The sequence below is a fragment of the Pleurodeles waltl genome, chromosome 6, assembly GCF_031143425.1.
Source record: "Pleurodeles waltl isolate 20211129_DDA chromosome 6, aPleWal1.hap1.20221129, whole genome shotgun sequence".
NCBI lineage: Eukaryota > Metazoa > Chordata > Amphibia > Caudata > Salamandridae > Pleurodeles > Pleurodeles waltl.
The window spans coordinates 825,113,991-825,127,912 of NC_090445.1; the positions used below are offsets into that span (position 1 = coordinate 825,113,991).

The 13,922-nt window shown below is 41.1% G+C and overlaps 1 protein-coding gene across 4 annotated transcripts in view; it reads left to right on the forward strand.

The window, feature by feature from the left end:
* The window catches only part of NT5C2 (5'-nucleotidase, cytosolic II), a 338,739-nt gene that overhangs the window by 223,734 nt on the left and 101,083 nt on the right, over positions 1-13,922 (forward strand). For all 4 annotated transcript variants that reach the window (XM_069239484.1, XM_069239485.1, XM_069239486.1 and 1 more), the window contains 4 exons: positions 741-782; positions 6,005-6,112; positions 12,163-12,229; positions 12,846-13,016. In XM_069239484.1, the coding sequence (XP_069095585.1) occupies positions 741-782; positions 6,005-6,112; positions 12,163-12,229; positions 12,846-13,016 (388 nt within the window). The remainder of the gene's footprint in view (positions 1-740; positions 783-6,004; positions 6,113-12,162; positions 12,230-12,845; positions 13,017-13,922) is intronic.

Sequence of the window (13,922 nt, forward strand, 5' to 3'; positions counted from 1 at the left end):
CCGGTGGTTCACATTTGTGAAATTGGTGTGACTTACCAGCAATCCAATTTCTTATTGCACTTCAGATCAACCTACTCTTAACCAGGCCCCACAGTTGCCAGTCTCTAATTAGACGTAGTGCCCGGCCTCAGGGAACTTTTGATTATGCCGTCCAAAGTCTTTATTTAATATTGCAGAGCAGACCGGATGCAGCAGATCTTAATATGTTTGAAGGAGAAGCCACAACTGCATACTTCAGGGTGTTATTGGTCCCCCTGTCGTGTAATTCATCTGATGTGCACAGGGACACGTCTGACTAGTGTATGCTGTGACATGAATGATTTCATCCAGATGAGACATAGACAACATGGAACCTAATCAGCAGTTTATTTTTATTGTAAATGTGCCAACAATATCATGTACCATCAATGCTGGTATACACTTTTTGTCTGTCTTTGATGCTGGCAGCTGAAATCAAATATATGTTCCAGAATTATATATTGCCATAGCAGGCAGTTTAACTTCTAAATAGCACATTATTATTTATATTCTTCTTATAATATCGTATTAATTAATGTCATGTTTTTAAACCGTATCAATAAAAGTCCATTAAGTAGTCATTTTTAGCCACTCAGGATGCTGCTCTTCTAGAAGGCAACAAACTGTCTTTTGATTGCAGTGTTCCTTGTCAAAAACTGTAGGATTTGTTGTATGGTTTTTATTATTTCTGTATGTTTCTAAAGTGTTTTCTCTTTTTGCAGAAAATTATGACTTACCTATTTGATTTTCCACATGGACCAAAGGTACGTGTTTTCAGATATGTAATCATTGCTTAAGCAAAATTAGCTGTATTTCATTGAATTCAGTGGCGCTTGTTGTAATATATTTTGTTTATTTGTAACTATAGAACTGAAAAGTTCTACACAACAGTAATAGAGCCAATTAATGTGTGTAATTATCTGGTGCTTTTTTAAACTATAACATTGGTAAATTAGATGTTTGCAGTCTGAAAGCATTGGTTATTTTATGTACCCATATGCTGTGAAGCTCATTGATGGACCAATACATGTATCCCCTCCAACTCCCCTACATGCTTCTGCTAGTTTCATCCTAATTGTTGCACTCCCAGATTATTCACTGTAATCTGCAATAGTTTTACCTTCTTTGCGTTTTCAGCTTCAGGTACCTAGAGCTTTTGATTCTAAACTAGATGTTGTCTTTTCCATCAAAATTGCAATTATTTTACAAATATATAGTATGCCTACGTGTTCTGTGCTGTTCTAGGTTTCAGAGTACACAGTTATCTCATTACAGTACTTTATGGTCGCCTCCATAATGTCCATAGAACATCCTCCGGTAGCGGTTCCCTCAACTTTCAGGTCTAGGAAAATTTCACAACAGGACATGCATGTTTCACATAGTTGTTTGAGCTTTGTGAGTACTAGTTTGAGGTTTATAGTCCCTGGCACCGCCCTTATGGTGTCCTAGCCCTTCAGGCGCAGTGATCAGTCACACCACCTATATGTCTGGCCAGACTCTGCCATCTTCTGTGAAAATAAGTGCAAATTAAACTGTACACATAGCATAAAATGCCAACAAAACCAGCACACATACACTTCCCCAAAAAATTAACAATAGTATACATACAAATATACACAAATCAGCACATCCTTGGGTAAAGTTACACACACTCAAGCCCAACCAACTAGTTTACATTATGGAACAACACCATATGCACACTTGTGAGCACACAAATCTGCGCAAACATATGTAGGACAGAGGAAGACACACACACTGATTACACACACACACTCTCTCTCTCACTTTCTCCCTCTCTTTCTATCTCTCTCTCTTTCTCTCTCTCTCTCTTTCTCTCTCACTCACTCACTCTCTCACTCACTCACACTCACACCGCCCCCCCCCCCCCCCACCCACCCACCCACATATAAAAACACTAATCTATGCCTGGTCAAACTAATTGAAAATCAGTTCACACTGCACGACCATGAACATTTCAACAAATGCAAATGAAACGTACATAGGAGCTACACACACACACACATGCATATACCATATATCAACAACAAATCATGAACATGGAAACAAATGCCCACCAAACTATCACCATACACGTAAACCTATTTACACTAATAAACAGATGAACAGAGAATAGATCTTAAACTAGACACACACAAAAATCAATTAGAAAATTACCCACTCAAAATGTCATGCACACTAAATCATGTGTATGCTCACAGACAATGAGTAATACACATCTAATTGTATAAAACCATGTCCACATAAAACTGGATACAAAAATGAAAACATTGCCTTCATGATGATGCAGGCACTCCCTCAACTTTAGACCTTATTGGTATGCCAGTTTTTGTAGTACTCATTTTCATATTGTGGAAATAGGCATGCGGGTAATGAATGTGTGTAAGTACCCTCAATATAGGTCCATAGCCTTGGGCACTATTTCATCTGTCTCAACAAATCCACCAGTATGAATGTAGAACATTAGGTTTTGTCCAGAGCTCCCCAGGGGCCAAATCAAAATTACTGCATAAATAAAAATACTTCCAAGGAGCCCCGTTCTGAAACCTGTTGGTAGACTTATTAGGCATGTGTAATTTGGGTCTCCCTCGGAATCACAATAACTTCCTCTCTAAGGACTGTGATGTTTTCTAGCCCAAAACATTGAAAGCAAACATAAGAAAACCATTTGGGTTTCTATGCTATGGCAGCAAGACCATAATTGTGAGAGACATGCCTCTAACTACACTTCTCAGGATTTAGGCTTTGGCACAGACAATGTTAGTGCCAATGTTTCATGGCTAGAACTAGCACATTAGAAGAACAGTTCTCTTGTTCTGATGAAGAACACAATAGTGAGTCACCAATCCAAACCGGCAAGTCAGTTCTGACAACTAGTTTAACTTCTAAGATTAACCCAAAGCCACCATTGCTTCACAACAAAAAAAAGAAAAGTTTAGAAAATCCAAAAGGTGTCACAAAATTGAGCGGTCAAATGGGAACTAACACTCCCAACCTTGAGCAGGCTCAACAAATGAGCACTTTGCTGCTGAAACACACCAAAATTCAAAACACAAAAAGTACCAAAGTGTCCGTGGCTGAGTTGACTCCCGAAAAGAATAACTGACCTTAAACCCAAAGAAAATTGGCTTTCACACCGAAAAAACATATATTTCATACTGTCCAAAGTCAGTGTGGAAAAAACTTCCAAGGCCTACCGGCATCCAAGTTCAGTCTTTCTCAAGTGCCCAAGCTAAAAATAATAGCAAGAAGAACTAGATCCTCTGAAGGTCATCCACTAGTCCCAGTTAATTCACCCCAAAACATAAAGATGATAATGAAGCTAGTAATAATGTGCCATACACTTGAACTTGAGGCGCACAAGGACAGTGAAGGAGAGAGCTAGACTAAGTTCCAGGCTGATGTTGCATATCACAAACGGAAGATAAATAGAACACGCTTATCTCTACCAGATAGAATTTCTATTTACCAAGTTGTCTAAAAGAGAGGTGCACAAAATTAGGCAGTGCATATGGAAAAGAGAGGCAGATGAATCTTGTTTTATTTTTTTAAGTTTTCAGTCCTCTTCTCATTACACTCATTACACTCCCTTATATTATCCAACAAAGTTGAGAGAAACACAGACAAATCCTCCTTTCGTTAGTGGTAAAAGTTTAGAATGCACAGCACAGAAATGCAGAGCGAAAGAACTGTGAAGCACAGTGAAGAATAAGTCAGTACATGACCCTGCTGAGGACGAACTGACGACTGTGCAAAATATCTCAAATTGCTGCAGCTAGTGGAGAAAGTGTGAAACAACTATGTCCTGCAAAATGACACACAACACCCATCCAACCACATATACCAGTTGCTGTAACATCCACCATCTCGCGCTGTCCCACAGCCCACTGTGCCAGAAACAAAGAGCCATGTGAGATCATTAGCACACTCATCTCCCATGGTATTCATCTAGCTAAATCAGACGACGAGGCTGGAGCCACTGGGTCAGATAGTATTTTCATCATGATAGGAGTTGTGTGCCCATGAAAGGTTCAGAGATTAGCTCACTATCTATGAAGAAGTATCCTGCTGGTGCCAAATTATATGCTAAAAACATTCCACAAATCAACTTGCTTCCCCGGAGAAAATATGAGAGAGGGTTGCCAGGAAAGTAAATATTTGCGCCATGCCACAATCATAGTTGACAATGGCACATTGCACAGGAGTGGCCTTCATTTGGAGGCATAGAAGAAGGGGGCTGAAAAAAGGCATGCCAAATATAGAAATACTGGTGGAATTAACCCAACATCTACAGGTGTTAAGGTAGTTTGCATTGAACACTTTCACACTGAGTAACAAGGAAAATCCAGTGTAGTGTTTCCCCAGAGCATTGGACACATTAGAACAGTGACCATTATGCTATGGTGTAGCACTTACACATCACATACAATATAAAGAAGCAGTGTGAAGGCTCTAATCATCTAAATGTTGAATAAATCTCCAGCTTACTTTTAGGTTGGGTCAAAGTAGTAGTAGGTTATGAGTCACAGAGCAGAACAATTGGGGTATCTCCTGTAGCCTCAGATGAGACAATCTCTCCGAAGAAAGGCAGGATGTACATATGGACCGTGTCACAAATGTTTCTAGTATCGATTATGTGATTACATTCTTAACAAAGGTACAAGCAGGTAGTTCATGAAAACATGTACATGACCATCATTTTTAGCAAAACATTTTTTTTTTTTAGCTGATTAAGTGGCATTATGAAAATCCACGCCTCAAAGAGGGGTACATTGGATGTTTAGTGGTGGCATGAACAGTAAAACATGGTAATTATGTGATAGCATTGACAAGCATTATCTGTTTTAATTTCACCTACTGGTAGTCTATGACTGCGTTTTTTGATGATTCATTGAAGTGGTGGTGAACAAATAGCACATACGCTGGTCGTGATGGTAAAAAGAATAACTTGCATAGCTCAGGAGGTAGGTAGAAGAGCATATGAGTTACAGATGCATAGACATTCACAAACGCTCAAGGTAGTAAGTAAACACAGCACCATTATTATTTTTATATATAGTTCGCAGATCACTTGGAAGAGTGGGGTGCGTCTATTGACCTGAAAGGAAAAATAAGAAGTGAATATATGTGTAACTGTTTCAGGGGTATGTGCATCCATGCAAGTGTAATTGTGTGCATGCAGACGAAGGAGAAGCTGTGTTAAGAGGAAGGAAACTTAGACAGCTTTTCTGCTTTTTTCATCCTTAAAATGCTTTCCTGTTCATTCTCTCTTTAATGCCTGTGTGGCAAAACCGTTCAATATATGTAAGTGCGTCTCGTTTTTGTATTGCATGACTTAGTAGAAGATAAACAATGATTTGACCTTGATAAATGCAGAAACAGGTAACAAAGCTGAGCAACATAAGCATATTCAATGTGGAGGGTGATCAGTAGCAGTGTGCAGGCATAGGGAAGGAAGCCTTACAGCAATATAGATATGGCTATAGGTGTTGCCCTTGCATACCTTTCTACCCTGAGTCACATTTATGGTACTGCATTGACCACTTGTATAGTCAAATTCTTCTAAACATTTTAAAGGCAGTTCAGTCTGTCAGACCAGCTTGATGAAAACCTTTCTTTTATGAGCGAGTGTGGAAATCTGCATTTGGGCAGAAGTTACTTTGTACTGTCCATATCTCTACCCCAAGAACAAGTGTTTTAGCCTTTTGATGCTCTACAAGAGGGAGGGGACTTAAGCAAATTAAGTTGTAGGACTGACCTGATTTTGAGAACAATTGTGAGTAAACAAAACAATTTATAGTATATTTCAAAAATATCAGTACACACCTTATTTTAGACATTTAAATATTACTCATAAATGTCATGAAACACTCCTAAAATTGTTATTAGTTATAACCATCTAGCACAGTCACACTTGTTTCTATTGCTATTCAACAACTGCCTTTAATGTTGTTCCTCTCCTTTCTAGCCAGGGATGCCTCACAGACCATGGCAGTCATACTTTGATCTCATCCTAGTAGATGCACGGAAGCCCCTTTTTTTTGGTGAAGGCACAGTGTTACGGCAAGTAGACACCGTAAGTATAAAATGCTATTGCTAATCTTGGGAGAGCTAGTTTGTATTTTTGCTGTGCTAATTAGAGTCTGGTTGACAGAGTACTTTCTATCTTGTAACTTAGAATCATTTGAGCATCTGAAAACACATTTATTACCAAAAAGGTTGTTGTAGAGTCTTTAAATATACATAGAAGATAGGGAGAAATTATGCCTTTGTAGTTTCCATTGCCATATTCATTGTTTATTTTTTTCATAAGTCTTGTGTTTATATAGCACATTCTTCCTTTATGGAGTCAGGATGGTTAGTAGAAATGAGTTAGTCATTTTACAGAACAGTTTTTCAGCTTTTTTTGTTTTATTGTACTTATGGTCAGGTGTTGATCTGCTGATAGACTGGTTGCGTTCGTTAGGGGGGTTATGAATATTAATCATATCTGATAGAGACCTCTAGCTGCAGATTCCCTACCTTTCAGTATTCCCCAGGTTTTAGACTGGATCTGGAAATTTTCAAACAGTAACTCTGCACCCCGGTTGGTGGGGGTCTTCAGCTTCACTTCTGCAGCATCCGCACCAGAAGGTAAGTGGGTGCTGCCTTTATAGGCGCCATCCCAGAGTGCTGATGTCAGTTCTTTTCTTTCCATGCCAGGCAACGCAGATCCGCAAGGAGCCTAGCCCCAGGCATTTTCTTATTTTTTCTTAATTTTGTCAAAGCCTTTTTCGAGATTTTTATCTTTTGGTGTGTTAGGAATGTCCCCTTCGATGCCAACACTCTTCAAACCATGTGATTCCTGTCACATGCAAATGTCTGTGACAGATTCTTATTTGGTTTGCCTGTGATGCTTGGAGGGATACCAAGACTCCAAGATCTGTGAGGATAGCTGCACCATGAATCCCAGAGCACTGAGTGAACGATCCTCCTTGCCCAATGTCAGACAACCCCAGGATGCTCTAGATCCTTTGGAAAGTCCCAGGACTGCTTGAGGAGCCACTCCAGACGGTTGTTGTCTTGATCCAAAATGTCAGCCAAGAGTTGGAAATTTAGAAAGTAGCAGCGGTCTTCGACTTCTCCACTCTAGTCCAAGTCATTGTACCTGGCACTGGAGCGTCCTCACTCTTGGCCTCACCCTGTGGTGGAGCCTATGCCAGGCTATGCACCTCATATTTGGACAGCCTGACTCCTCTGAAGCGTCATCGGGCCCTACAGGTTTGAGTGGGGCCCGTACTGGTTCTCTGCCGGCAGGTTTGGCCTCAGCACCAGGCTGCCTGGATTTGGTGCTGAATCTTCTGCTGGAAAATTTCTGGATCCAGTCTGACGTCAGGGGAATATTCTAAGGTAGTGAATCTGTGGCTTGCTCTTTTAGTAACTAGCTCGATGTTCATAGAGATCCTTGGGGTTGATAATGTGAAATCTTTCATTTTCTGTAGAAAAGCTCATCACAAATTAGTTGGATAAACAAACAAGGGTTATTTTTCAAATGAAATTGACTTGTCATGTCACCTTAAAACACTTAGGGCCTTATTTAGAACTCAGCAGATGGGTTACCCTGTAAAAACTGTGACAGATATCCCGTCTGCCGAATTCTAAATTCCATTATAGCCAGTGGGATTTAGCTTTTAGCGGACAGGATATCCATTACCGTTGTGCCGGAGTAACCCGTCTTGCGAGTTCTAAATCAGCCCTTTAATTGTTAGTGGCATATTCAGTGTTTTACATATCTTTGGCACCTTGAATTTTTATGAAATTTTCCACAAAAAAGTGTGCCCAATGGTCTTGTACAGGGCAAGTGTCGGGATGATCCATCAAGCAGGGGCGAGAAAAGGGAAGATAAAAAAAAGTGCTATTCCCATGTTAACTCCCACAGGGATTTTGAACATGACAACAGCCTGTACCGCTGGACAGAAGTACACCAAATTTAGTAGAAAGGTAGCTTGTGGTGCAGAAAGCACGCTTTTTGTTATTTGGTGTAAATACAGTCAGTAGTTTTCGAGATATCAAAGGGAAAAGAAATATAGATATCTAGTGCTGCGGATCCTCGAGATCGCCTGCTGAGATCTGATTAGCTGCCAACAATAGGGTAGGTATACCCTAACCTCCTTGCCTTGGTCCTGGGGTCCCACTGGGAACCCCGCAAAAGCTAAATGGTATTTTTGTTTATAATTTTCAGCAAAATCTGCGGATGGATCTGCGGATTTTGCAGATAATCAAAAAATATAAAAAACACTGTCTCCTGTGCCCCCAGGTGGGCCAGGTCCTGGGGGCATGGCTAATGTAAGTATAAAGGAGGGGGGCACATGGGGCCTTCCCTCCTAGGGCTTTTAGAAGCCCTGAGAACCACCACCTCCTGGGGATATAATCAGTAAAAGATATGTGCCGGGTGCACGCGAACCCTCCCGCCCCCTAGGGACCAACGCCCTCCCTGGGGCTACATTTTTAAACATACGGGGGCTGCCTGGACACCCCTGGCCCTGGGGACCACCACCTCCCCAGGGCCATTGAAAGTTGTTTAAAAGATGGAGGTTGACCATATGGCTAACCTCCTGGGCCATACATGGCCCCAGGGACCACCACCTCCCCGGGGCGGAGGGGGGACATGTGCCCCTACTCCTGGAGCCATATATGGCAGTGGATACCGTCACCCACCATGACCCTCTCCAGCTACCTGCCGACGTGCCCACCCTTGGGAGGTAGCTGTTTTTGCTTAGCGGGAGTTGTGACAGCTCCCCTCAACCAAAAGCAAACATAACTCTGCTCCCAGCAAGCTGGAGTGTTAAAAATGCCTCCACTAGCTGACAGCAGAGTTTTCAATTCTTTCCCTGCCTGATGTCATGTAGGCAAGGAAAGAGATGAAAAGATTGCTCCTGCACGTAAGCAGCTGCATTTTCAGCAGCTCCCTATGTGCCGGAGCAATGCCAGCTTTGACAGAAGGCCTCAAGCCGACTGGGACGGCTGGGGCTTTGAGGCTCCCCGCACGGTCCCCATCAAAGAATACTGAGTGCCCTGCTGGGGCCAGGGCACCCAGGAGGACTTGGTCCGGGGCCACCAGCGGCCTAGGAAAGGGGGGGGGGCACGTCGCCCCCTCCCATTTTAAAGTGGAAATATGGCCCCAGGGAGGGGTTGGTCCCTGGAGCCTCATGGGGTGGGGGGGTCTGTGCAGCCCCCCTTACTATTTAAAATTTGCTGCCCCAGGGAGGTGGTGGTTCCCGAGGCCCTGTTGCGGGCTGTGTTGCATCCCCAACAATTTAAGGTAGCCTCAAGGAGGTGGTGGTCTTGGGGATGGGGGCAGGGGTCTCCTCATCTCCCCACTTATATTTATTAAATGGATCCCCGGGGTCTGGAGGGCTCCATCCACTCCCCCAACTATTTTTAATTTGTTGCCCTGCGGAGTTGGTGGTACCCTGGGCCCAGGGGGAATCGTCACAGACCGCCTTAAAAAAGTCTTATGTATCCCCCAGGGAGGTACTAGTCCCTGGGGTTCGGAGGGGTCTGCGTACCCTCTCCCAACTATTTTTAATTTGATGCCCTGGGGAGGTGGCGATCCTCAGGGCGTGGGTGGGGGACATTGCCCAACAATTCTTTTTAAGGTAGCATCAGGGAGGAGGTGGTCCTGGGGAAGAGGGGTGTCCCCCCTATTTTTAGTGAATGTATCTCCAGGAGGTGGTGGACCCCAGAGCTTTTTAAAGCACTAGGAGGGGGCCCTGTGCCCTCCCACTCCTTATTTATTATATTTGCCATGCCCCAAGGACTTGGCCCACCCAGGGGCAACATTAATAAGCTCTGGAGACTGAGTTTTAAAAAAAGATTCACAAAATCTACAGACCCACCAGCGGATTTTGCAGGGAAATAAAAATAAAAACTTTTTGTCCGAGGGGGACGCCAGGACCACGGCAAGGGTGTTAGAGTGTTTGTTCCCAGCCCGCTTTTCTTTTTTTTGTTTGTTTGGCAAAGGCCATGCATGGCACGGCTAAGGCCAGGCCCTGCGGCCAGCCTCTGCCATGCAAGGCCATGCGTGGCATGAGGTTGGTTGCTTATAGGGAGTAGGCCATTCCCCGCCATTCATGTGGCGCAGGGTTTGTAACGTAAAGGGGTTGCCCTGTGACCAACCCCTGCGACACACAGGCAAAGGCTTTGCATGGTGCTGGAATTGATGTTTGTAGTGGGTTGGCCTGTTGCCGTTCTCAGCCACGCACGGACTAAGGCTGTGTGCAGCGGTGGTTGGATTAACGTAAAGCAAATAAAATTACTTAACATTCAAAAATACCATAGAAATTCACTGGAAAAAAACAAAGGTTACAGGGACCCTATTGTTAGGTAATGGAATTCAAAAAAACATAGAAATTCACCAAAGGTTAGAGGGACATTATAGTTTGGTTTCGAATATACTTGCACAAAACCATCGAAATTCAACAGTTATAGATATGGTTAGCTGAAGTAACTATAACTTGTGCCCTAAGGTACCTATAACTCGCGCCTTCGCTATGCAATGCTAATTACCATACATATTACAGCACTCATCTTTAATAACATCATTCATATTATCAATGTAATATTTGCAGTAAACTTATTGAGGAGGAAACTGTCCATTGTGGAGGCTTGAGTTATAGTTACGTTAGGGCACGAGTTACAGCTACTTCAGCTAACTGAGACCCAAGATTTCTTCTGAGGTTGCAGATAAGTTTTTGTGAGTTTGTAACAAACACTTCTAACTGTTAACAATTTTGTTAACATCCTTGCAAAACACACCAATGGGCAGGTGTGCCTTCCAAAAGGGAAAAAACTATCCAAAGGTTGAGTTGTTTAGTCTAGAATCATACTGGAGATGTTTAAGGTTAATTAACACTGTGCAGTGATTATTAGGTTCATCAGTGCTACGAAATATTTTTGTAGCACAGAAAAATGTCTTATTAAAATTCTGCATTGAATCAGCATAGTGACAGGAAATAATCAGGGACAGATTGTCATTTTGACAGAGTCCATCTAGCCTTGTCTTCAATGCATGATTAGTGGGGACTAATAATGAGTACTGCTCCTGTTTTTTATCCAATTCAAACTTATTGTTATTAACGAAGCTGGTATGTCTGCGAAAGAGTATCTATAGACTTTTAATGCTAGGTATAGGTTCGATGTGAATTGTTTTACAGGAGCTTGAGTTGAGGTGCAGGATTTCAGTTTGTTTCAAATAAATTTGTATCTGGTCACGCCTTAGGCATATCTTTCAGTTTGGTCATCAGTTTGGAATGGAGGTACTTGGATTTGCTAATCTTATCAGAATATTATCAGAATGTAATCCAAATTGTGTGCTAATGTATAACTCTAGCTGCACAGAACTAATACTGTCTCTTATCCTGATCAGTAGGGCTATGATGTCCTCAATATGCAGCAAGTGGTGTGGCATGCCATCTTCATGCTTTCATCGCTGGAGGCTATGCAAGTCAGCAAGGCTTCTCTTTTTCTGATAGTCTGTTGGCAAATAATCTAATTTTAACTGAGGGTAGTCTGTTCATACCGAAGCTCATTTAGTCATGCTTGATTGGAGGGGTATTCGTTTGTCATGGGTGTTTATTTTAACACAAACCATCAATTCTTCAGCAATTATCGCTAGAGGGTGGTAGTTTTGGGTTAAGTTGATCAAAGCTTCTGTATGGCTCCCTTTAGATTTTCCTACTGCTGGAAAGACTGTGTAAAGGTCTCCTTAGGGGTCATTGTGGTGACTAGCGGCCAGCAGCCAAATTACCCTGAGTTGGATTAGTTTTCATGTGCCCGTAAATCATTTACTCTGTATTTTATATGTGGTGTACCACTACTAAATATTCTGCTAGTTCCTCCATCAGCCCACTTGCAGCCTTTTAAAATGCCAAAGTCATTTCCCACCACCATAGTGTTAGATTATTTTCAATATTTTTGTTTCTACTTTTGTGTACACAGTATTTGTTAAGTGGAATACTTATATATAGACATTACGCTTGTTGGAAACAATTGAAGAATCGGAAAGTATTGATGTGAAATAAATGTGATTTTAAAAACTGACTCTCTATTCTTGCACAATATTAAAATTAGCATGTCATGTTACAGGTAACTGGCAAGTTGAAGATTGGAACATACACAGGACCTCTTCAGCATGGGATCGTCTATTCAGGAGGTTAAACTTTTAAAAAGTCTTTGCAAGACAAAATATCTTTAGGGCAATCTGTTTCCCTTTCAAGCTTTAAATTGTATTCTTTTGGTTACTTATTACATGCTGTTTGACTATGAGTATTGTCACATATTGCTTGATGATACCATATCAAGACTTGAACACACGTTAGATGGGCATTATCCTTCACATGAAAAAAACACATTAAAATCTGGGCAGAAAATTACACATCAATTGTGGATGGGGTTCTTAATTTACCAGGACTCCCCTCTGATACAAAAAATAGCGTTTCTACTGGCTCACAAACTCTGTTGGTAGGGTCTTTCATGTATCAAGGTTTCATATTGATAGCAATAGCTGCTATACATTAAGTTTCACGTTGAATTGAAAACCATTACTTGACTGGGATGGTTTTTATTGATACAGTCGAATTATATGTGTTAAACGTTTGTATTATTGCAGCAGGTTTTTATTTGCAATCTAAATTTAAAAATCTTGTGTGTATGTATTTGTGATCATTTGGTTACCCAATTAACAGTTGTATCTCTTAAGACTTGCATGCTTTACTATACTATCCTGGCTTTTCACATGAAATAACAGTTCACTGTGTCATTTTTTACAGGGTCCTCTGATATAGTCTGTGACCTCATGGGAGCTAAGGGGAAAGACATTTTGTACATTGGAGACCACATCTTTGGCGATATCCTGAAGTCAAAGAAGCGTCAGGGTTGGAGAACCTTTTTGGTAATCCCTGAACTGGCACAAGAACTGCATGTCTGGACTGACAAAAGCTGTAAGAACAAAAGAGCTTTTCATAAAAATAATGTCAGTGGGGCAAATACATGAAAAAAACACTGTGAACAGTTTACATTGTTCATTCTTTTCATGCATGTGTGTTTTTTAATGTACTTACGTTGGTTAGATGTGAAACAAGAATAATGGTAAGTACGTTGCTGAACAAAGTAAGTTCATATTTGTCAGCTTTAAAAATATGTGTCCCCCATTTGATACCAGTGTAACTTACTCTGTTCCATTAATGTATTCTTAAATGGGATCCTGGGGTTATGTTTTTTATCAGAGGCTGGAAAGTAGTTCTGCCTTGTATGACACTATACCGAGATGGTTTCTATCGACCTACAAAAATATTGTATCCGCTACATTGCTTACCACACCATAAGCAAGATAAGTATATATTTACTATTCTGAAATCTTCTTGCACTATACATTTGCTGCAATGTAATGGTGAGGTTGATTTAATGTTGCAGTATTTTTGTTAAGTGATGTATTGTTTTCAATATCTTGACTCATCACAGTATTTTTATCTCATGGCCAGTCATACTTGGAGTCTTTTGTCGAGTCTGCCTATTTATGTGAAATATGAATTTAAAAAAAAATGAAAATCCTAATAGTAGGAAATAGACCAAAAGCTTTCTGTCATAAGGACTACACACTACAGTACTACAGTACTAACAACAAAAACATTATTCTAATGTTTTCCTTCAGATGGATTGTAAATGTTTACTGTTTTATCTAATCAAAAAGAATTAATGAAAACACAGAGCAGTACTAATGCCGTCTGAGTATGAAAGGTTCATATTCAAATGTTGCATGTTATTTAAACCCAGAACTCTTAGAAGGAAAATTCAGATATGTGGCCACTAAGATTAGGTGGAATACAGGCATTAATCTCTGTTTCCTG